The sequence below is a fragment of the Haemorhous mexicanus genome, chromosome 2 (genome assembly GCF_027477595.1).
Source record: "Haemorhous mexicanus isolate bHaeMex1 chromosome 2, bHaeMex1.pri, whole genome shotgun sequence".
NCBI classification, from domain to species: Eukaryota; Metazoa; Chordata; class Aves; order Passeriformes; family Fringillidae; genus Haemorhous; species Haemorhous mexicanus.
The window spans coordinates 46,433,163-46,457,383 of record NC_082342.1 but is presented as its reverse complement, the minus strand read 5'-3'; the positions used below and the strand labels follow the sequence as shown (position 1 = coordinate 46,457,383).

Genomic DNA, 24,221 nt, shown 5'->3' with positions numbered 1-24,221 from the left:
CACACAGAAAAACTGAGCTTTTTGTTGAAACACAGTTCACAAAACTGATGGAACAAGGGCTATAGAATGCTACAAGTATGAAACAATAACTGTTTAAGTTCAGTAAAGAAGAGAAACACCACCATCAAACAAATTGTACTCCATTCTTCAGCAGGTAAAATTATTTGAGACAATTGTGTGAGGATTTATTCCACTAGGTGTGCCTATTTGTACTCATTTTAATACCAGTAGTCACTGATGTTTTGCATGCTCCTCTCAAACTCAAGTGCTACTTAAAAACCAAAGTGGTCACAATCAACCTGCAATTCCCCATGTTAAAACCAATTAAATGTGGACTGAGATATTAGAGACGATGGTGTCACAGTCTCCATGTTAGGTTCATCACTTCAAGAAAAAAAGAATCACATTTCAAATTAGAAAAAGATTTGAGTTGTTTTTTGGTTTGTTTTTTTTTGAGCACGCTACTGTGCAGCCTGCTGTATGTCATCTCCAAATGTAATTGTTTGCAGACAGCAGGGCAGATAGTACAGCCTGCATGAATCAAACATAAATATAGCTGATTCTTCTAAATGGGCATTTGCTGCAGCGACCTATTCTTGATGTTTAATATTTCATAAAATTCAGTAGGGCTTCTCTGCAGTGATGTTACTCAGTACATCATCCAAACTGACTCATTTTTGATGAGCCTGTCAGGGTCTCTCTGTGTGGCACTACAGCCCTCTGGTGTATCAGCCACTCCTCCCAGTTTGGTGTCACCAGCAAACCTGCTGAGGGTGCACTGCACTAGTAACTGGCCTCCAACCAGACTTAGTACCTCTATCACCACACCCTGGGCCCAAATGTTAAGCCAGTTTCCAATACACCTAACTCAGCATTTTTCTAGGAGGATCTTATAAGACACAGTGCCAGAGACAGAAGGTACTGAAATACTGGTAGACAATTACCCACTTCTCTAATCTCATCTACCAGGCCAGTCATTTCACGGAAGAAATTTACCAAGTTGGCCAAGCATGATTTTCTCTCAGCAAAGCTAGGCTGACTAGTCCTGATGATTTCTTTGTCCTTGCTGTGCCTGGAAAAATGGTGTTCAGAATTAGCTGTTCTACCACCTTTCCAGCAGTCATGGTGAAGCTATCAGACCTGTAATTGCCTGGGTCCTCCTTCTTCCATGTTTTCTTCCAGTCTTTGGGCACTTCTCTCAGTCCCCATGATCAACCAAAGATTATTGAGAGGGGCCTTGCAATGCCAGCTGTATCCCATAAATATTACTGACTTACACCCATCCAGCTTGCTCAAGCATTCCCTGACCTAATCCTCTTCCTCCAAGGGTGCAGCTTCCTTGCTCCTTCCTCTTTTCATCCCTGCAACCTGGGATTCCTGACATCCAGCCTTGCTAATACTGATGCACTGAGATTCAGCATCTCAGCCTCTTTCAGCATTTGTCTGGTTGAGTAAAACCCTTCCCTTTGGCTTCTTTGCACTTACAGAAGTGCTTCTTGTTGCTTTGAACATCCCTGGTCACATTAAATTCTATTTGGGCTTTAGCTTTTTAAATTTCATCCCTAGATGCTCAGATATTTCTGTATTCTTCACATGTTACCCATTCTTGCTCCCACCCTCTGGATGCTTCCTTTTCTAAGCCAAGTTTGGCTAGGACCTCCCTGTTCCATGCAGGCCTCCTGGCCCTTATATCTGACTTCATATGCAGTGAGATGGAACTCTCTTGAGAGGGAAGGAGATGACCCTTGATTGTTAAGCAGCTTTCCTGGACTCAGCTTTCCTCTGAGTCTTTATGCCCCAGGACTCCTCTTTGTCCTTCAAGGATGAGAAAGTTTCCTCTCCTCATGTTAAGGGCTGTGAGTCCTCCTCACTGCCCTAGGATCCTGAACTCCACCATCTCGTGCTGTTGGAACCCTGCAGCCACAGACAGATCTGTGACTCATCATGTTTATTCTTTATCCTGAGTGCACTGATGTACAGGCACTTCAGAGGCACTCCAGCATGTTGAGTTTCAGGAGAAGATTTGGGGAATTTGTTCACAATTGTGCCCTGTAGACCCTTCCATGCTTACATGCAAGTGCTGGAGGTTGGTCAGTCTAAGGTCAATTTTGAGGATTTTGTTATCCCTTTCTGTCACATCAGTGAAGGTAGGTCAGTAAATTGGCAAAAAGCAAAAATTCTCCACTTCAGTATTTGAGCAATAGGCTACTATTAAGAATAAATGCAGAGACAACAAAATGATTTGTGTTTGTAACAACACAGAAGAACTCTTAGCTGTCAATGCAGACTGAAAGTGAGAAAGACTGAGCTGCCTCTCAGTTTGTCCTTACGTAAGTGACATGGTGTTGAGACATTTGTGCTCATGTGACATTTTGGAGGTGACGTAAAGCTGCAGGAATGATGCCTAGAGCCATGCAAGTGACATTACAGATGCACAGCAAATATGAACCAAGCCTTTAAGCTAAGTAGTTTTAACAGATGCAGTTTGAACTTCAGCATGTGCTTGTCTGAAGGAAGTGTGTCCTGACGGAATGCATCGCAACTCTTGTGAAGAACACCAAGCAATAGACAGAAGACATTTCATATCCTACACAGGATTTATAAAGAGTTTTAAACTCAGCCATCTTTTACTGAGACTAGCCTCAGATAAATGCCTATATCGAGGTGAAGAGCACAGATAAAAGTTCTGTTTCCTCAAGCATTTAGCAGCCACTAGCATTTTGAGAAGACTCCTGACACTAGAGATTTTTAATTACAGTACATTGACATAACAATTGGTCTTTCCTGGGAATTGTAGGCACACGACATCATTTTGTGAAGAAAGCTTTAAAGAGATGTTCTGCAAGCAGGCCATAATGAATTACTCCTGTGACTGCAGAGAAGGAACAGACACAAACACTGACATCCTAACACAACTGGGTAACATTTACACACATGTTAAGCTAGAATGAACAACTTTTTCTTTCAACACCTCTAGCAATAAATAGAATAATTTTTATGGTTCTTTTAAAAAGAGAGAGGGTGAGCTTCATTTCCTCCATGCTCCTGTTAGAAGGAGGCCTAAAAAAGCACAATGCAACAGTACATAAATTTTCACTTAATTTCCTTACTGGGGACTCTCAGAATGCTCTCTTGTTCTGCTTAAAATAACCTTTCTTCATTGAACTAAAAATAATGAAATTGAGGCCATCATAAATTTAGTCAGCAGACAAGTAAGCCTTTGAGACTCTTGATTCAAAGACTTCATCATAACCTTTGATATCATGACTTTATTTTTTCTATGGTACGTTTAAGATAAGTGACCATGATGGTGAAGGTTGATACTTAAAAATCCTGGATTCCTGTAGAATATTTGGGTCATTAACTTAAGTATGTCCTGCCAAAAAAATGCACATAATTTCTTAAAAAATATTTGTTCACTGATTTATCACAGTAAATCCTCAAAGGTAGTTTATCACCTCTTTTTCTCAATCTAATCAATACTAGTTAAAAGGTCTGCATCTCTTTTTTATCCATGAACACAGACTGTTACCATGATAGATAGTGTGCATTACCACTTCCATGCTTTTATCCATTCCTATACTAATTTTTTTTTTTTTTTTAGTTCCTGGCAGAATCTTTTTATCTAAATAACAGAAAACAACTAACCAATTCTCTTGTGAGCAACTAGAAGAGCAGAGAAAAATCTGGCAATTTGTCACACTTTCATTTGCTGACTGTCTGGCTGTTTTGGCTACAACTTGCCAATCTGCCTGTCCCTTAAATTTGACTTTTACTGCTATTTTCAGGACTGAGGTATTTTTTAAATTACACAGAAAATCAAGAAAAGCTTTTAAGCAGCTTTTCTCTTTCTCTCTGTAGAGACACCACATGGAATGAAGACTAACACTGCTGTTCTTCCCATCTGTTGGTTGTTGCTGCTTGTCTCAAGGGTTATCTTGTCATAATGGTGTTGGAGCAATGGATCTGCTCTGGGATACATACACTGACAGTCCCCCACTACAATCAGCTTGGTGAGGTGTCATACAAGTTTAGCAGTCCAGATTGGCTCACTGTTTCCTCTTCCCTCTGTGAAAACCATCTTTCCCACATGAGTACTAGCAGGCCGTGACAAAAATCACTTAATCTTCTCTTGAATGAACACATTAAATACATGCATTACAGACTTGACATTATCTGTTGCTGTCCTCTGAAACTATTTCTCCTTCACAGGCCTTTCCTAAAATAGGCACAACAGAACTAGAGGAAACACTTCAGTAACACTGCTTGGTTCTGGTTAATACCATGCCTAAGATAAACCTTCTTGGCCCTGTATATGAGATGACACACTTTTAGCTACAGCCTGAGTTTGTATTCAAGTGATCACCAAGAGATGAAACTACTTCACAATTCCTTACATCAGACTCCTTCTGAACAAATCCCTCCTGTTTCCCAAGCGCCACTGCAACATGATGATTGTTATCCAAGCGGGTTTCCTAGTAAAGATGAAAAATGGCAATGTAAACGCATTTTCTTTATTCTGTTTCCAGAGTATAGACTATATAAATGTTTAGAGTATGGTTCAGAACAATAGCACAAGATCATGTAAAATACTTAAAATAATGACATTCAAAAAGCAACAGTGTGTTTTAGCAGCTTTGTTGGAGAGCTCAATGATGCAGACACATTAAAATGTTCACAGGGCCGAGGACAAATTACTATAGGTTACCACCACCTTATCCATTTGAAGATATTTGCATTCAAGTTTGTGACCTAAGCATTCCTTTACCAGTCCCTTCTAAGTCCCAAACCATCTTAGCTATCCTTTTCCAGTGAGATGAACTGTGAGATGAACTAGAAGGTATTCTGAAAAACAGTAATGTCAGTGTAAACTTAAAACAATGACTCTCTCCCTCTTGGCTTCAGACAGCATGTAAGAGCACAACTTTGAATTCCTGACATACAGAGTACTGCTATGTGTAAATAAGAATCAACATTTTTAGATGTATAACTATATATTTAGTAATATAGTTTTCTACCTATTTAATAGTTTGGTTTGAAAGTGTTTTCTTCTAGAAAGACTAAAAATTTATCCTAAACAATTACAGGAAAAAGAACCCCAAAGACATTTACTATTTCTGAATAATGCTTATTATTCTAGAGCCAAGTCATAATTCCATTGACTTTTAAAAAAATATATATCTAAGGGGACAAAATAAAATTTTCCCTGCTTATTTATTCAAAATTTTTCATGTAATTTTTGTACACTTTCTAAACTAGAAATCAAGAATAACAAGAATTTTACCTAGGAAGGTGATCCGTTTCGATATTGCCATTAATCTGAAAATTAAAAAGTCATTGGGATATTCTCCTGGAACTTAAGATTGAATCTCCAGTTTTGGCTTCCTTGAGAAATATTTTAACTGCACTATATTATAATATAAAGAAAGCACCATGATTTCCTCCTATTTCCTCCAACAGGCTGTTGGTTGCCTCATTTTTCTCCCCTTTTAATCTAAGCAAAATGTCTTTTAGAACAATGGTGTCAGTGTGCATCAGGCTTTTCTACAGTTCCTCTACTATACAGTATTTTCAAAGGCTTCGGTTGCCAGGATACCATTTCTGTGATTCCAAAACAGCCCTGTGCATAGATACATATATAAAAATATATAAATATATACTAAATAAATAAATAAAAAATATATATATAAAAATATATATATATACACACACACACACATACATGTAAAGCCAAGCTGCTCAGCTCAAATCTACTCAGCCCAGCTCAGCCAAGGCAGCAGCTGCTCCAGTCAAGTGTAGCACCAGTACAACTGTAAGGTTGAGGGATGTGTCTGGCAAATGTGGTGCCTTGGCTGAGAGGTGCTGGTGAGGAAATAGAGCTGTGCTTTTATTTTGATCTCTTCAGCACCAAAACTGTGCCCATTTGACAGCTTTAGCAATGAACTTTAGAAACCTCACCTACTTAAAAAAACTCCATCAAGCTAGTGTTGTCATACCTTTCTGCAAAGTGCTAGTAAGAAAACGACTATTTCAATTCTGTCTAGATTAAGAAAAATATTTAATATAAGAAAAACAAATAAACCTACAGAATAAGCAGTACTTTATATGACTGCAAGAGCTATAAATGTACTTCCTATGGGGTATTTTACTGGGTTTTCCCCTTCTTTACTAGGATACAAAACTGAAAGTAAGTCAAACATAAAGAATGCTATCTCAGAGGTAACCACTTGTAGTCAGTGTGCACATTTCTGTAACTTCCTCAAAAATAAGAAAGACTACGAATACTAGATGCTTGATCAGGTGTTGCTAAACCATTTCTATAGTTCTGGGGTGGCAGTGCTTTATGTTCTTTTAGATAGAAAAATTACTATATCCCCTTTTTAATTACTTCATTTTCCACCTTTCTTCATTTTTTTTTTGCATGTCCAAGAGGTCAAAGACAGATCAGAACAGAGGGCAGAGTACAGCACATTCAGCAGTGGCTTACACCTGTAATCAGAAATCTGCAAACAGCTTTAAGCACAGAGTTTTCTTTTTGTCAACTAAGAGGTCAACTTATATTACTTCTTGTTTGTTCAACTAAAAACGTATTATAGATACTATTTCATATATTGTTAGCAAAGTAATGTTTTTTTCAGTTCAAAGCTGCATTTAAAATGCAGTGATTGTTTAGATAGACCTTCCCTGCAGAGACCCTGCCCAATGAACAGTAAATGAAAAAGGTTCCATTTCATTTATTTCATGTATCCTCTGTGGTCACAAGAGAGTTTTTAGCATCTTGCAATAAGACACTAACTATGCCCTTCATCTATCTTTGCTGTTTCAGAGCAATGTAAATCCAGATGAAATACAGAAAGGAACATCTTTCCTGGCCTTTACTAGTGGCCAGCAAAAACCTTAAGCAATAAAATTAATGAAACCTACTGAAACTATAAAAAACAGTGGATCAGCTTGTTTCCCTGGAGATATTGCTACACCACTTATAAAATTAGTATCTTAAATGGAAATAGATAATTAACAAAAAGAGGACAATCCTATAGAACTCCTTCAGGGTAGAGAGACTGTTCTGTTAAGATTCCTCTCTATAAACCAGAAGTCATATAATGGACCAAAATTTGTTTTTGTCTGCACAGAACAAAAGTGTTACTAGAGCACACAGAGATTTACAATGATCTCATTTCAAAGACTCGGCAGAATGATGTGTCTGGAATTCAAATCATTATGAATTCACTCAACAACAGACAGCTTATGATGAATTTGTACCTTCCCAGCCAGCAGAACTAATTGATGAGTGAATCCAGTTGGATTAGCTAGTCTTAGAAATGGAAGTTTCTATTCTTAGTTATTCGTGACAATGCAACAGGATTAACTTCTCTTACTGAGGGTGAAAGATGCCAACTACAGTTGCACACCAGCAATTACTAAATATGCTTCAAACTGACCCAGGTAATCTCTCTTTGAAATTCATATTCTGGAAGTAATTTATTTGCATATAAACAAGTCAAGCAAATATTTGTTGTGAAAAAAATGCAAAAAGTTAAAAAAGTTATCTGTGCAACAGCAGTCCTGCCAGGTGATTCTTAATCCCAGAGCAAAGTTTAGGATAAATCACATGCTTCCTGTATAAAATAATTGTATCCAAAGTTGAGGTAGGTACAAAAAAAAATGTGTTATGTCTCATTTAAGAGTTTTGTTTAATGTCGATTCCAGTAAGTACTATCCAGTTATTCTTCCTGATCAATTATACACAACTGGGACTAATAAGGAAAAACTCATGAATACATTCAATATTTTGCAAATCACTAACCAGGAATTTACTTTTCATAATCTCATAGAATGGCTTACATTGGAAGGGACCTCAAAGAGCATTCCATTCCAACACCCCTGCCTTGGACAGGGATACTTTCCACTAGACCAGGTTGCTCAGAGCCCCATCCAATCTAGCCTTACACACTTCCAGGGATGGGACATCCATAAGTTCTCTGGGAAACCTTTTCCTGTGCCAATATATTTCTCCATATTTAAGATCTGCTACAAATCTCTCTATCTTATAAACTTGCATTGATTTCTTTAAATTATGGAACTTGTCATAACTGTTTTCAATCAACTTCTTTTGTTTTTACTAGAATTAACTACTACTTCATTCTTGTCATAGCAGTAGGCAGCTCATACCACACAGCAGGGTACTATGAGGAACTGGAGTCCTTGACTTTGTTTCAATGTGTCAACAGCACTACTCTCATCCTGAATTCAAAACACAGCACTACGCCAGCTACTAAGAAGAAAATTAACTGTACCAGAGATGAAACTAGGACAATTTTCCAAGTTATTTTCTTCAAAGGAAGTAAACGGAGCATACAGAATTACCCATAATAATAATCATAATCACCATCATCATTATGACTCCATCCTAAATCAACACCCTGACAAAATACTCTTATCACTCTTCACTGGGCTAGCTATCCTTTCTTTAGCAATAACTAAAATCGCCTCTTTAAAATGAGGAAAGCATGTACTGTCTATATGAATAAAGCATATTCAACATGTACAGCAGACAAATCTTAAAATTAAATTGATGCTTTTAAACAAAGCTTCTTTTCCTCCAACTCCTTCCAAAACAGCTGAAGTGACTCTGCATAGCAATCTCTAGAGTAATATACAAAAACAAGACCCTAAAGCTAAATCCTTCCATCAAGATCAAAAAAGTAGAGCCTGTTTCTGATCAACTGCCTTCCATTCAAACCAAAAAATAAGGGGTGTGAATGAGGGCGAAGATACTTCGAGCAAAACTAAGCCCTTGGTAAAAGGACCACACAGAGTCAACTACATAACACAGTAGTTAATTTGGTATTTACAATGAAACAGGAGAAACCTTTCTGCACTGTTCACAGAAAATTCTATCTCCTATTTGAATTGGCTTTGCTCTGACTGTGAACAATTACAGGGTGCCTAAATAGCGTCAACTTTGATTTGTTCTGATTCATTAGTATTTCTCTTGACCTTTAGTCATGACAAGTATAAGGTGGAGGTTCTTTTCTTGGTCTTTATGAATTTAAAGTTATCTTTTTCATATTACACGGTACTTTCTGAAGGAGATTTCAGAATATTTTGTGTAACTTAAATGGATAAAATTTCCTTTATTTCTCCCATCCATTTTTAGTAAATGAGCTTCTCTTTAAAACTGAAATGAATCAAAAATATGTGATACCTGAATTTTAAACAGCCTTGTTCTCTTTGATCATTTCCTTTCACTAAGATGTAGGTAGTTCTGAAATGTAGAAGTGAGGTCATTGTACTTTTTTTATTTGATAGAAAAAGCTCCCTAAAGTAAAATTGGCACAACAGGGAACCTAAGGAAAAGACTGTATCAGTAATATGTAATCTTACAAGTGACACTTTCAGATTTCTCAAAATTAGTGCTTTCAACTAAAAAGTTAGTTCAAAAATCTGTTGAGACAAAAAAAAGACTTTTCCAAGTAAGAAAGCAAACACAAAATTAAAAAAAAAACTTGGGAAGAGACAAAAAAGTAAAGCAATGCTTGATTTTTGGCTCTCCAGAGATTGGTGACTGAAAAAAAAAATTATTTAATTTTAATAAATGTGGATGATATTTAATTGAAATTATATCCCAACTGAGCTTGTATTTAAAGGAAACTTGATATTAAGACCTTTCTTTGAAACACAAGAATCTGCCTCATTATAACACTACACTTTTGGGAAGCAGGTGGACAAGCGTGGAAGTGGAGACATTCCTCAGAAAAAAACTGCATAAATGTTCTAGCAGTAATTACTAAGTAATAGGAAAAAATCCAAACAATTAGAAAGCATTTAAATATTACAGGGAGCTATCTGCATCATTATCTTCAGGCTATTTCTGTCAATCAACCACAGGCACATCAAAGACTAAAACTAGGAGTTCCAGAAATCAATGAAGACAGGCAGTTGCTCCCTTGGCCAAGGGACACTGCAGTAACACAGAAAGCATTCTGGTACAAGACCTACCAGAGGCTTCCCCAATAACTTCCTTTGCCAGTGTAATTCCAACTAGTGAATTTCATGACATACTGATATTGCTACACTATATAGGAATTGAGTAAGAAGACTGATTTAGTATGCATAGACTTGTAACACATAACCATAAATGGAATACTGAATGAAGGAATGAACTGTGAAGAAACTTATACACTGAAATTAAACATCACTGGAACATTCATTCTTTCAGGCCACATGCACAGGGTACATGTAGTTTGTATACTAAAGAAAACAAATATACAGCAGAAATTTGTCATTTAGACAGCTCTATTGGAACAGCTGTCTCCAACAATACAGGTATTTTCAAAATGCAAATATGTATTTTAAACTGAATAATCTTACTGAAAAGCGCACTTAGTTTGTTCCATTCTTTGCTTTGTTTAAAGGGGTTGAACAAACATGCCTCTTGGGTGTAGAGATATGGTATTGTCATTTATTTTGTTTTTAAAGCTTGTTTTTTAGGTAATTAAATAATTTGAGATCATTATGAATCAGACTAATCTCAGGTGGAAAACACTTTTAATGCCAGCAAGTCCAACTGTTAACCCAGTACTGCCAGGTCCATCATTAAGTATCTCCCTATCAGTTTTTTCTCTACATATCCTTTAAGCTACATGAGATGATACTGACAATTTCTTACCAAATCTGTAAAGGATGGATGTTTTAGTGATAAGCCCCAATAACTTTGAAGAACAAAAGCCTAAACCCTAAGACTCAGACTATTGAGACCAACAGTTCTAGACCTTCCGATGAAGAACTTTAAAATCTTAGACCTGTTCAAGAAATCAGGCCTGAATATATTTCTGTGAACTTCCTGCATAGGAATGTCCTTCCCAGAAAGCAGGAAATATATTCCAGACACAAGAAAAAACAAAAAGATATTATGACTAATCCATCTATGGGGTGTCTTTGTAATCTTAAAAAAAATCTTTAAAATGCTGCAGATTTATATTCTAAGTTTTGATTAATATAAGCTCAATGAGATTCCACAGAGGAAAGATGTGAAGTTGCAATTAAAAAAAAAAAAAAAAAAAAAAAATCAAATGTGCAATGCAACGATAAGGAGTTGAGACTGCTTATCACTAGTGAAAACATTTTCTTTACCTCAAATGTCCAATCCTCTTCTTTTTCTCCATCCAGAAGCATTTTTGTCTCCTTATACACCTTCCCTATTTCCAGTTGCAATGGAGACACATTAAATTCAATTCTTTGCAAGTTAAAGCCAATTCCAACTCCAATGGCCTTTAAGAAGCTTTCTTTTAAGGCCTAAAAGAGACAAAAAATGTGTTTTATTTATACTGGCTACAAACTGTTTTTTAAACTGCTATTTACTGCTCTATAAACATTACTTCTGAGCACACATTGCAATAAAATAAATTTAAGACTTACACTACTGTAAATGTGAGGGTAGACTGGTGAAATTATCAAGAGAAAAAGTTATCAGCATAGTTTATACCCAGCCTAACCTGCTGCATTAAAATAAATATGCAACTGAAATTATTCAGTGGCACATACAGATATGAATGCTTTACCTTTTCCTGGCTATGTGTTTAAAACTACTAATAAATCCCATTGGAAATGTCAGCTGCACCATGGTTCTCAAAGTTATTCTGATATTAAGATAATCACTGAAATATAAAGTCCACAAATATCTTCACATGAAATGGTATCAGGTAGCACCAGGGGAGTTTAGATTTGATAACAGGAGAAACTTCTTCATCAAATGGCATTTCAAGCACTGGAACAAGCTGCCCAAGGAAGTGATTGAGTGACCCTGAAATTCTTTAAAATACGAGTAGAGGTGGTGCAGAGGTGGTGCTTAGAGACGTAGTTCAGTGCTGGATTTAATGATCTTAGATGTCTTTCTCAACCTAAACCATTCTATGATTCTATGCAATTACAAAAAGATTACATTTTTACTATAATGAAAATCAAAAATTACATCAGAAAAGAATGTGAACATTTGCAGACTTTAAACAGGAAAAGAAGCATTACCCAGTGCCGATAAAACATATCCAGCTGCATCCATTCATTACTCATGGACTTGATTACATCCCACTCTGTTTCAGTAAACTGTCGCTTCATTATGTGAAAGAAATTTGGAATTGACCTACTACCTATAAATCAGACAGAGATATTTACAGAAATTTTAACAGAGTAGTAATAATAAGCAAATGAATTACCTCATTTTATTGCTCTAGAAAAAGCTCGTAAGAAAAAAAAATTTATGAACCAGCTCTGCTCCACAATTTGAATTTATACAGCCTCAAAGCAGTGAGCTGATGGTTTTTCAGGATGCAGTATTTCCAGCATTCTCTAAAAGGCAAAGTATTTAATCAATGATAATTTTATATAAACATAAAAAATTTATATTCAACGACAAAAGTAGGATATACAGTCTCTGGCATCTGACAGCTTGATCTAGTAACATTTTATAAAATAACATGCTGTTTGTCAAAATTTATCAAGCGATTCTGCCTCCCACCCTTGGATGCTGGGATCCAGAAGAAACACTTTTTTAAGCACTTGTAAAAGCACAGTCTTCCGAATTTATCACACACATTAAGCTATTTGGATTGGATTTATTCTGGAAGAAAATGGGAATAGAGAGGTGCCCATAATAACAGTAAGAAATATACCAAAGGAAAAGAAATCCTCCAAAAAACCCAGCCTCAAACTACCAAACCTTCAAATCATTAGATTAAATTTAAGCTTCCTCTAAAAATAATCACAGCTGTGTGGCACTGCAACAGCTCTTTGGGGGCTACACCACTTTTCCCCACTAGTCCAAATTTACCTTATAGAAGACACTACAGTGTATAGTTATATTGATCAATGGCATTTCTATAGTACATTGAAATCTATGGACCTTGTTACAAGCTTGGCTACCCATAGGCTTTGTTTACTGCCATTGTCTCTTTAGCCACCTGTAAGTCCAGTTGGACTTGTATGCTTGCATGGGATACTGGTTAACAATCTCTTTTCTCTAGTAGGGATAATAAAAATCTGGACAGAGACAATTCCACATATCGAGACAACTTTTTTGATAGGTTACTCCATGTTCTTACTAAAAAAATAATATTAGTCATATTTAATACAAACCATTTTCCCCTTCCCACTACCACACTACTTTGAAGAACCTGCTCACTAAAAAATTGCTTGAGATGCAGATTCTAACTAGTTGTGCCAGTAATTTCTTGTGTTGACTGGGCAAGGAACTTTCCTTTTCTACGCTCATGTTCCCCATCCTCAACCAGGGGAAAAGGCATCAAGCCTTCTCTATATAGTGGCTGTCTTATACAGATATCTAAGCAGTAAATAAAAACAGGTATTGGCAGCAGTAATAACTGATCTGAACAAACTAATGTGACACTAAAGCACACATTCAGGTTTTCTCACAATTTCCAAACCATACTGCAAAGTCTGACATATACATCCCACAAGACATGGCAGTGACATTTCAGAGATGCCCTCAACTGCATTGCAAAGCGAACACCTTAAGACAGAATTTTGTTGACAGTTGAAGCACTAAGCTACGAATGGAATGATCCAGAACAGTTTAAGGATAGGACTAACTTCCCTCTGGAGAAAATAACAGTAGAAGAAAAAAGCAACTGCAATGTTAAGTATGCCTTGATGAATTACCAAGGCAAATTCCATATCCATCTACTTACACAATCCAACTTCCCTGAAATGAAAAGAAAAAAAAGCAAAAAAATTGTTGAACTTGGAGAAAGATATTTTCTTTTTCCTCTGTGTTTGTATGGCCCATTTTACACTCCATTAATACCTGCTCTAGACAATCCACCCTTTTTTTGCCCCCTTCTCTCTTTTCTCAAATATTAAAGACAACAGTGGTGAGGCTCCAGCTTGTTCTTGTGATTCAAACTGCAAAACATTCCAGAATGTCCTGATGTACCCTTCCTCCCTTATTACTTTCAGAAAGTTCTCCTTTCAATAACCCAGGACTACCAGAGAAAAACCACTCAAGACTATTCACACTGGACTACCTTCAGCATATAGAGGTATATAAAGGCTCCTGCTTTGTCAGTCCTGCATCCTGCTACTGCTTTCTTCCTCATTGTTCACCCCTTTTCTAGTCCTAGGTTTCTTCAACTGTTCAGCTATCCTTCTCAACATTCAAGTTCAAATTCACACAGTACTTTCCCCTCCACTCCCACTGTCTGTCACGTTCCTCCTTTGAAAAGCTTGGGCACCACTTTGTCCTTAAGTGCACTCACTCCCTGTTTCCTTAAGGCAGCACAGTTGCTTTGCTCTGAAGAGTGGATCAGAGGATTTAGGATTCCTCTTCTCCACAAGTTACTTGCAGTACCACAGCCTGCCTAGTCCATTTCCCTGTATTTGCTTCACTATCAGAGAAAGACAGATTCACAGAACCATGAGGAAAATGTAGGTTGAGAAAGACCTTTGAAGACCACCTGGTCTAACCTTCTGTTGAAAAACAGAGCCTTATGCTGGGTTACCCAGGGCTCTGTCAAGCACAGTATTTCATCCCTTCTCTGGGGAACCTAGTCCAGTGTTCTGCTGTTCTCATGGTGCAGACTTGTTCTAGAGAGACAGAACTCCCCCTGAAGCAACCTGAGCCTGCTGCCTTTTGCCCTGTTCCAGTGCACCCTCATGAAGACAACTATGAACATCCTCTCTGCAGCTATATTTCAGGGAGGCTGTGATTAGATTCCCCTCTTCAGGTTCAACAAATACAGCTCCATCAGCATTTCTACATCAGTCTAGTTCCTCAACCCTTTAATCACTTGGGTGGCCCTTTGCTAAACCTCCTTCAATTTTCCCACATCTCTCATGACATAGGAGATATGAAGGGGAAAAAACTAGAAGCAGCAGAACATTTATGTTTAAATGCTATGTTTTTTGCTTTTAGCTTGATTTAAAACAGCCTCAAGTTGTGGCCAACTACTTGCCACAATTTATAAAAAACTTCATTTGAAAGAACTGGAACAAGTCCATATAGCAATTAATTATTTGGTTTTAAATTTGCATTTCTAAAGTAGCTCCCCCTTGTCAACTTGTTTCAGAAATAAACTGACTTCTTAAGTAAGTACTTCCTACTTGCCTATGTCAGAAAATAGAGTTCTTCAAAATAACAAACTAACTCCTTTTAATGCTGAGCATTAATCATACTGCTGTCTCTGATTTTAAAATACATGCCTTGTTAATCAACTTTTAAGTACATCAGCTACTTAAGAATATAAACTGAGTAATCTTTCAAAAATTGCATTCTAGTCATTAAAAATAAACCCAAAACCCAAAGTTAAGTTCCTTCATAAAATTAAAAGCACACAACACCCTGGAAATTTCAGGAAGAGTGATGAGAGGAAATAGTGATTGATACTGGGAAAAAGACTCCAATATTAAGCCTGGAAAGTAAACATGCTATATACAAGTAAGTGTGTGTGTTCCTATCTGTGCATATGTGTCTGCATTTTGGATTTTATGCATGAGATATTTACATTAATACATAATGCCATGTTTTCCACTGCAGTGACAACTGAGTTTTTGCTATATTTTTTTAAAGATTAGACAAAAATATGCTTTGCATTTTCCCTGTAGAACAGAAATGCCACAGACCAGATATAAGAGACTGATTTTAAAAAGAGGCAGAAGTGAAAAAAAAGAAAACAGACTATACTCTCTAGTCCTGTTTGCAAATGCACTGTAGAAATAGCACGTAAATTCACTGTAATTTCCCCCCATTTTTCTGCCTGCTAACGAATCCCAACAAGCTACATTTGTAGGAAGATAAAGGCAATCAGAATTAAGATCTATATAAACTCTGATGCTATTAATAGTGAAAATTACTACCTATAAGGCTAATACAGAAAATTTTTACATTTTTACAAACATCAGGTTAATTTTAAGTCAGCTTTGGTAATACAGTGTATACTTCACAAAGGCAGGGTACAGACTTGTACCACAATTTTTTAAACCATGCCATGCATTCTCAAAAACAATGAGAAGAGTAGATGACTGACCATCTGACTCATAATGGTCAGTCAGTAGATGACTGACCATTATGAGTTTACAGTCTTCAACTTGGTTTGGTCAGATACAAACGAACCAGCTTATAAAGCTACTACTGCCAGCTCATTGATCAACTAATCTCCTGAAAAACACAACAAACAAAACCAAACCCAAGCAAACACTCAGAACAAAAATATCAAACACATCCCAGAATGTGAACATGTTCCTCACCAACTTGAACTGCATAAAAGAAACAGGTCAGTGACTAAGAACTAGTATCTAATCAATACAATCAGTTCACTTTCAGATGAAAAACATGTAAAGTGGCAGTGTGACACCTCATACATAGCAAAACAAACAACTGAAGTGTGAACAGTTCAATCTACCTAATAATGTGAAACACAAGATAGCTATGAAGCTTCTAAACTAACCAACTGTATTGGATGAATGTTTAAAGTCCTGAACTCTTGGGCTGAAAATCCTTTTAGTGTAGGACCATAATTGATCACATTTTACTGTCTCTAAAGGAAACCAAAGTAACCTGATAGGAGAAAACACTTCTGCTGCAACAGATGCCCAAGCCCTAATTGTTTATTAATACCAACTAACCCTTGTACAGACGTTTAGAAACAACGCAAATAATTAGTGAGATAAATGAGTAACTTACAAGAACCAGATAGAACATTAACAATGCATGTTTTCTCAATCTAGCAGCTCACACAGCTTTTGTGTGAATTGGAAATTGGATTTACATTCTCTGACCTCCACACTTCCTGTTGGTATCCCACAATTCTCCCAATTTTATCTATGTTAAACATCTATTCTCATCGTGTTAACATCAATGTGTTTTATCTTGGCATACCCCAGAGAAGCACTAACTCTAAAATGCCTGAAAATTTGACACTGCCTCCTATGAATTACTCAACATTTTCCAGATTATAAAAATGTCAATCTGTAAAATTCAGCCATAGAGACTGAAATAATTTGATAATGTTTAATATTTTCTCTGCAGATAGCATCATTAAGTCTTTGCAATATGAGAGAAACTGCTAAGGTTTCAATTGCATTAGTGTGGTTGGGTCTGACAGCAGTGATGAAACTTTAAGCAAGCTGCCTTGACAGTCAATGTAAAACAAAAGGAAGTAAAGAGTCATAATGGCTTAGACAGCTCTAATTCTAAAACTTGACTGGAAAAACAGCAGCTATGACTTGGTTAAAAAAACCCTGAAATAAAATTAAAAGCTGTTAACAACACAGCTGATCAATTTAAAGACAAGTAGCATACTGTCTGCAACAGATTCAAGCTTTTTGTCATTTATTCTGAAAATTAAAAAAAAAAAAATAAAAATTCCAGATTCTCTTAAATTTTGTTCAGACTCCAGAATATTTCTACATGTTCTTACCATGCCAAACATTCACCTGGAATATACACTTGCTATTGAAGAGCTTGCAGTCAAACACACCCAGATGCAAGCTCATGGTTTTAGCTTACTTCTGAGTGAAGAAAATAAAAGCTTTTAATATACAAAAGGTAATCACTAAGACGACTCAGGGACCTCAAATTCTTTGAGAAAAATGCACTTACAACTAAATAAGTGATAGCAAATAATAAAACTAACAGTAACAAAAAATGAAGTTTCTTAACTTGTGTTTTGTCAACTCTTATACCTTTTTCTTGCTTAAGCTCTTTACAAGAAGTTGCATGACCACAGCTAGCAGAGCTCTAGGTAGCCATAATACTTCAGCAAAAACAAGAATTACCCCACAAAAAAGACATTTTAATCAGTTTTTCATTATAGAACATATATCAAACAGTTACAGCAATCACTGCATTGCTTGAACAGCAGGAATTCTATTTCCCTTCACCAGTTAGGAAGTTATGCTGCATCACACTAAAACAAAACCTCCAAAATCTAAATAAACATAAAAATACACTTTGCTTTATAAAGCAAGTCATGAGGACACAACTACAGATGTAAAAAAAAAGTCCAGATGGTGTCTGACCACCTACAGCCTTAAACTACCTAGTACTACCAAGCCACCAGATCTCTGAAAAGTTTAATTACATGAAGTAATATACTAGAAGGTCTTTCTACACATTCAGAGATATTGACTGAAATCTCTGGTATTTAATACTCTGCTTAAAATTAACATTTTAAAGAAAACTGACAACTGAGTCTCATTTACTAGTCCACGAAAACAGACAGGAGATTTAATCACAACAGCAGACCTCCCTGTCACAGTTTATCAAGCAGAAAAAGTTTGGTATTTAGTGACAGTGTAATTATAGGGAACGAACGCAGGCCCATCTTTAAGAAGCTAACATCACTGCAGAACCTTGGGTTGCTTTGGAATCCAGTTGGTACTTGGTATATAAAATACTATACTGGATAAAAGTGGTGGGGGGGAGAGCCAATTCTCAGTACCTAAGTCATCCTCATCTTCCACATGAATTTCACTACACAATTCCCACTTTCTAACACCTCCTTCATCTGACTAATGCAAATTTTTCCTGGGAAGCTCTGTGACCTTAGAAAGCAGAAGCTGATTCAAACTGAGCTGGTTTCCCTGAAAGGGTCTTATGAGAGTTGCTCTTTAATGGCAGAAGTCAGGTCACGGCACTGAAGCCTGTTCCAGAACATGAATTGCACAGCCTAATGCAGTAAAAATATCCCTTATTTTCACACTTAAAACTTTCCCACCTCTGTCTGTACACCATCCTTCCCTCCTTCACAATGAAGTCCTAAAAATCCCACATGATGACAGAAGTAGTATTAGTGTTTTAAATTTGGGACTCAATCTCTCCTACATAAGAACATTCTTGAAAAACAAATGAACAGAAATCCAAAAAACCAAAACCTTATAAAGTCATTTGTTTGGCTTGCCAGCAGATGAAAGACTGTTTGCCCCACTTGACAGCTAAAATCCAGCACGTTTTGATTTGTTTAGTCTTCCCACAGCGAAGAGACAGCACTCAGCTAGTCATTGGCATGTTGTTCCCCCATATCCCTCCCCTTAACATCACACAAATTAAATTTTGCCACTACAGGAGCTGTCTTTTATCCAGCCAAAATATACAAGGAAAGATGCAAGTGGAAGATAAATATGCTGCAACATTGCAAAAGCAGATGAAAAAGCAGAGGCCCACAGATGAAAAACTGATGAACTTCAATGGTCTATTCACCTGTATCAGCTGTATCTAGTCTTGTAGATATCATCTCCAAGTGTTTGCTTTGCTTTTATTAAATTTCTTTTTACTAGGAAAGAAAAAGGAAGATATACATGCTTAACACAGAACCCAACAAGTCTGATGAATAAACCAGAAAACTGTGCAGGGCAAGTAATAACTTTTCAATACACTACAAAATTGGATTTTCTATCAAAATACAACACAGAACATAAAAAAATAGCTATGAATGCTTAGAATTCCCAGCACCAACCCAATAAATGGCAGGAAAATATCTACCTATGGAACTAGCAAATGTCTCCCAATCCTAAACACTTCTGAAAACCTGACATAACATAAGCAACCTGTTATCTTTATTAAGGAAATATAAAAATATTTGTCTTGTTGAAAATAAGAATTTCTTTTAGAAAGGAAATAGATCAGGCAAATACAGCTGAGGCTATTTTTTCTTCTATTTATTGAGAAGAGTTGTGAAATATTTAAGATAAGTTTCATAAGTCAGTATAAAAAAAATCTGCCATCTGTCTCTAAAAGACTGTCTCACAACCTTGAAACAGTAAGGGCTCCAAACTGTAATACCTGCACAGACAACAACCAAATAAGCTTGGGATAACACAAAGTAAAATCAGCTTCTATGTTGCAGTCTTGCAACAAATATATGTATCTGTAGAGCTGAAGCTATTGGCACTGGGCAGTGTTAGCAAGAAACTCCTCAAAAGGCAATTTTTTTTAACACCTACATAGTAATTACACAACCTTAGTCCTGGATCAGATTTTTCTTCTACACTTTCTTAATTTGGAAAGCCAAAGCTAACTGTCAAAGGCTGAGAAGCACTTTTAGTTTTGTTAAAAAAATCAGTTCTATTTAGCTGCTCACTGTGACTGTACAACTTAATTTCCCAAAACACCAATTTAGTAATAAATTGTGATTATTGTGCAGAATGAAAGAAAACCACAACACCAAAACAATCTGACAAGAATTTTTATAGTTACTCTTTATTCCAACTCTTATTTTTAATAAAAGCTCCTAGTTTAGGATTTTTCTTTTCCTAATCATTAGTTTATCCCTCATTTTAAATATATATTCTTCACAGCCTAATTTTATAGTTTTGCATTTTGCCATCAGTTTATATTTTAATCCAAATGGTTTTACATTTTTCTATTAAAGAAATAGTCATAAAAGATTAAGAGTGTTTCTTTGGAAAATAAAGACATTTTCCTTAAAAGAGGAGATTTAATCACAATATCAACTCTCTTTCACAGTTTATCAAGCACTGGTGCTTTATCAACTACAGAATTGTGTGATTCCCGGTTAAAACTGTGTTAGAAATGTGAATAAAGCACAGCAATGAAATTGCTACATATTATACATTCTTTAAGAATATGTTTAAGATGGCTGTTTCTTCCCAGTTGCAAACTGAACAAGAACAAAGAAATGCCTCCCTGTTTACTCAGTGTAAGTGCATAACATCATTGTGATTCTTTAGCTCAGCAAGGATATCAGCTGTTTTAACATCCTTCACATCTAAAAATGATGTGCTTACAGAAGTATTTATAAATTAAGACTTCTTTGATCTGTAAGAAGTAACATTTAAATCAAACTCTTTGTTAATTTCTTCATTCCAAGCAGTGCACCTACACACCTAAAGCTGTAACATTAGTTAACAATTTGGTGATTCTCTCTAGCAGTAAAAGATTAGATACTGATTGCTGCTATAAGATTTACTGAAATACAACAATAAAAACAGAAACAGTTAAAACTTTCTTTAAGGCAAAGGTAAATCACCTTAAGGACAAAAGCACTGTAAAGAACAGTCTGATTTGGAATTTGTTTCTAGGTCAGGAAATTCTTATTGAAAAGCTGAAATGCAGCAATTAAAGAAGCATTGCAATTAAAAAAAATTGAACATGGCTGCTAGCTAAAAGACATATCAAATATCTGAACTATGATGTAGGTGAGCATAACTCAATCAGGCTTAAGAATACACCAAAATTAACAGCACAAAGTTCAAAACTGTCTGGAGAGAGAGCTTTCCTCCACTAGCTAGACTGAAGTACCGTATTTAGCTTCTTCATGTGGGACTTATATACATGTTTGACCTGTTTCTGATGTGAAGAACTCTATCATCTCTTGCATTACTTCACCTCAATAATGTGATAATGAGAATAAAAAGAGAAAAATGAGTCAAGCTCTTTTTTTATATTTCCTTGCCTCAGAGAAAACCAGTTTCAAATAATTAGGTGTTTGCACATAATAGCCTACTTTCTTAAAAAAGCATTTATTTCAGTATTTTTAGATCAAATTAATTTTTCTGTGAAATTCACATGCAGATAATTTCCCCTTTTGTGTCTTTTAGCAAGCAAGCCCAGCATAAAATCAAAATATTAATGAGAAAAGCTAATTCTACTGCATGTCAAATATTTAATTCTGGAATAAAATTGAGATTGGAGACGTCTGGATCAAAGTAAATATAGTGGGATATGTAAGAAAGATTGCAGGCTGATTTTCAAAGATATGGAATGAACTATTAATTTTTTTTATCTTTGCAAATCCATCAAAGCTAAAAAATTGCATTAGTGAAATTCACTTGCACAGCAGGAAAGCTCTTGAGCCTAAGATCTAAACTTTTTTCAAATGCTCAAGGCAATCTTTATTAAGCTACAATTATTTCCTAAGTCTTTGAAAACGTTCTACTTTGCAAAGCTTAAGTGACTGGTCAATCAACATCCCACACACCACTCAAACCAAGTTGACACTTGTTGCAGAATTTCTTTTCCATAAGCTAAAAACATCAAACCCAAGCTCAGTTTTCTCCACAGGAGTTAACAGTACTGTGAGAATCCTTCTCATTTCTTTTTTGAAAAGCTTAAAACAAACTCATATGCATTACCTGGCCAAATAATGTCCACAGACACTTCTACAAACAAATTTACTGGGCAGCGTGCATTTTTCCAAATGACTCAAGAGTTCATCTTAAACTGATCTAAAGAGAAGAAAAATAACCATTGATCTCAGTAATACCTCAAAAATAATTAAACTGAAAGACTTATTTAAATCTACAATAACCTGCCAGATAACAAAAAAGCAGCAACACGCAATACCTGAAGAGGATATTTTTCTCTTCTACCATCACAACAGTACTATCACTACTGTAGTATTTACTACAATATCTGAATAGAGGGAAAAAGGTGATAAACCGTTGCACATCTGTGGAACTTTTGTATAACTGCTGCTTTTTGCAGGGGTAAGAATAGCTTTTAGTGTGACCTGCCTTCACTTTTGAATAAGGCTATGTCCTGTAGTAGTTCCATTTCTCAGATTTTAATAAGGAAGCACAAGTAATATGGAAAGAGACAGCTTCTTAAGAACAATAAGTAAAACAAAAATACATAGGATGGATTAAGAAGTGACATAAAATGTCTACATGCACCAGGACTCCTTGAGTAGCACACAAACAGCAGACTTCTCAAAACTTTCAGCTGCATGATACTCTTGTATATCTGCACTGCAGATTTTGCATGCTCGCTGGTCGAACAAGAAAGCAATACAAGAGCTACAATACGACAGACCTCAATCAAGATGCTGTTGGATAACATCATAAGATGAAGAACTTTGTCTTTAAACAAGTGTTTGAAGAAAACAAACAAACCTGCTGAAATGTACTTTGTTGATAGGGAACTCTTTGTCCTTGTAGCTGTTCCAAGGAAAGAGATTTATAGTGGATCCACTTTCAGAAATAGAATGTACTTAGCAAGTGCAGAACAAGAGCACCACTCAGTGGAACTATCAGAGAAAATAATACTGGTAAAGTCAGGGCTACTTATTCATAGCCCAGCAACAAAAAAGAGTTGCAGGTGATTCTACAAAGACAAAAATCTTCCTCAGAATAATTCCAGGTGAAAAGAGGGCCAGCTTTCAATTACAGTCTCTGTAATATGAAGTTCTAACCTTAATATTACTTATGTACTGGTTCACTTTTCGACATACAATTATTACATTTCCATTATTATCTTATTTCTTTTTCAAAAATACAAATTATAATTACAAAAAGGAAGACCCAGGAGTCATTTTTCACTGTTCAGTTTTTGGAATCACCAGCATCTCCCAAAACCACTAAAGTCTGTCTGTATTAGATCTCCAAGTATTACTTAGTCTTTAGACTTCAGAAATAAAGTTTATCATGCTTCATAAAACTTGTCAGCTGGACATTGACAACATGCCTTTAAAATGCCAGCTACATTTACACCTGCATAAAATACCAGCAGAGGATGTAAGATATCCCTACTTCCACAAATAATTTTTTTTATTTGACTGTATAAATTTGAATTTTACAGTTCCCAAGAAAAGCTTCAAATACAAGTGCTTGAATGTTTTAATTTTCACTATTTACCTGCTGAAACTAGAAACTTTTTGGAATGAGGAATTAAAAATTAGTGAGTCCTGTGGTAAGGCCAGTGGCAGCCCAACCAGAGTGTTTCCAATGGTACTGGGTCCAGTTGTTACCTTTTCCATGGCAGCCTGTGGAGTGCTGTGTTTTAGGTCTATGCCTAACCCTGTGTTGATGCCACAGCAGTATCAGCAGTGTTTGCATGGCACCAAGGCCTTCTCTGTAACTCTGCTCCCCCAGCAAACAATAGGATGAGGATGTGCAAGATGCTGTGAGGAGACACAGCTGGGACACCACCTTGCTTGCTTTGACTGAGAGAGCTGTGATAAAAGCACCAGCTTCAAGCTTAGTCTGGTTATTTGGGGCCTGTGTTACTGCAGTCCTGTCAGGTGTGCCCCTGTAGGAAAGCAGCCTCACCCACTGGACACAACTCCTGTCACAAAACACCCAACAGCTCTGGTGGAGGGCCCTCCAAAGGCTGTCCTGTGGCCTCACATGCTGACCACTGTGTTCAGAGTGAGGGTCTACAGCAGGTGTGAGTCACAGGAATGAACTTCAGAATGCAGCAAAGCTTCTGTGCATCCTAGCTAAATGTGACAATCCAAAATGTACACTTG

General features: G+C 36.3%; 1 protein-coding gene across 3 annotated transcripts in view; it reads right to left on the bottom strand.

Annotated features, from left to right (window-relative positions):
• AASDHPPT (aminoadipate-semialdehyde dehydrogenase-phosphopantetheinyl transferase) overlaps positions 1-24,221 on the bottom strand; it is a 30,556-nt gene that overhangs the window by 4,224 nt on the left and 2,111 nt on the right. For 2 of the 3 annotated variants that reach the window (XM_059838640.1, XM_059838643.1), the window contains exons 3-5: positions 12,028-12,149; positions 11,137-11,298; positions 4,398-4,475 (exon numbers count right to left, since the gene is read on the bottom strand). In XM_059838640.1, coding sequence (XP_059694623.1) covers positions 4,398-4,475; positions 11,137-11,298; positions 12,028-12,149 — 362 coding nt within the window. The remainder of the gene's footprint in view (positions 1-4,397; positions 4,476-11,136; positions 11,299-12,027; positions 12,150-24,221) is intronic. The other variant, XM_059838641.1, reaches the window with a different exon arrangement.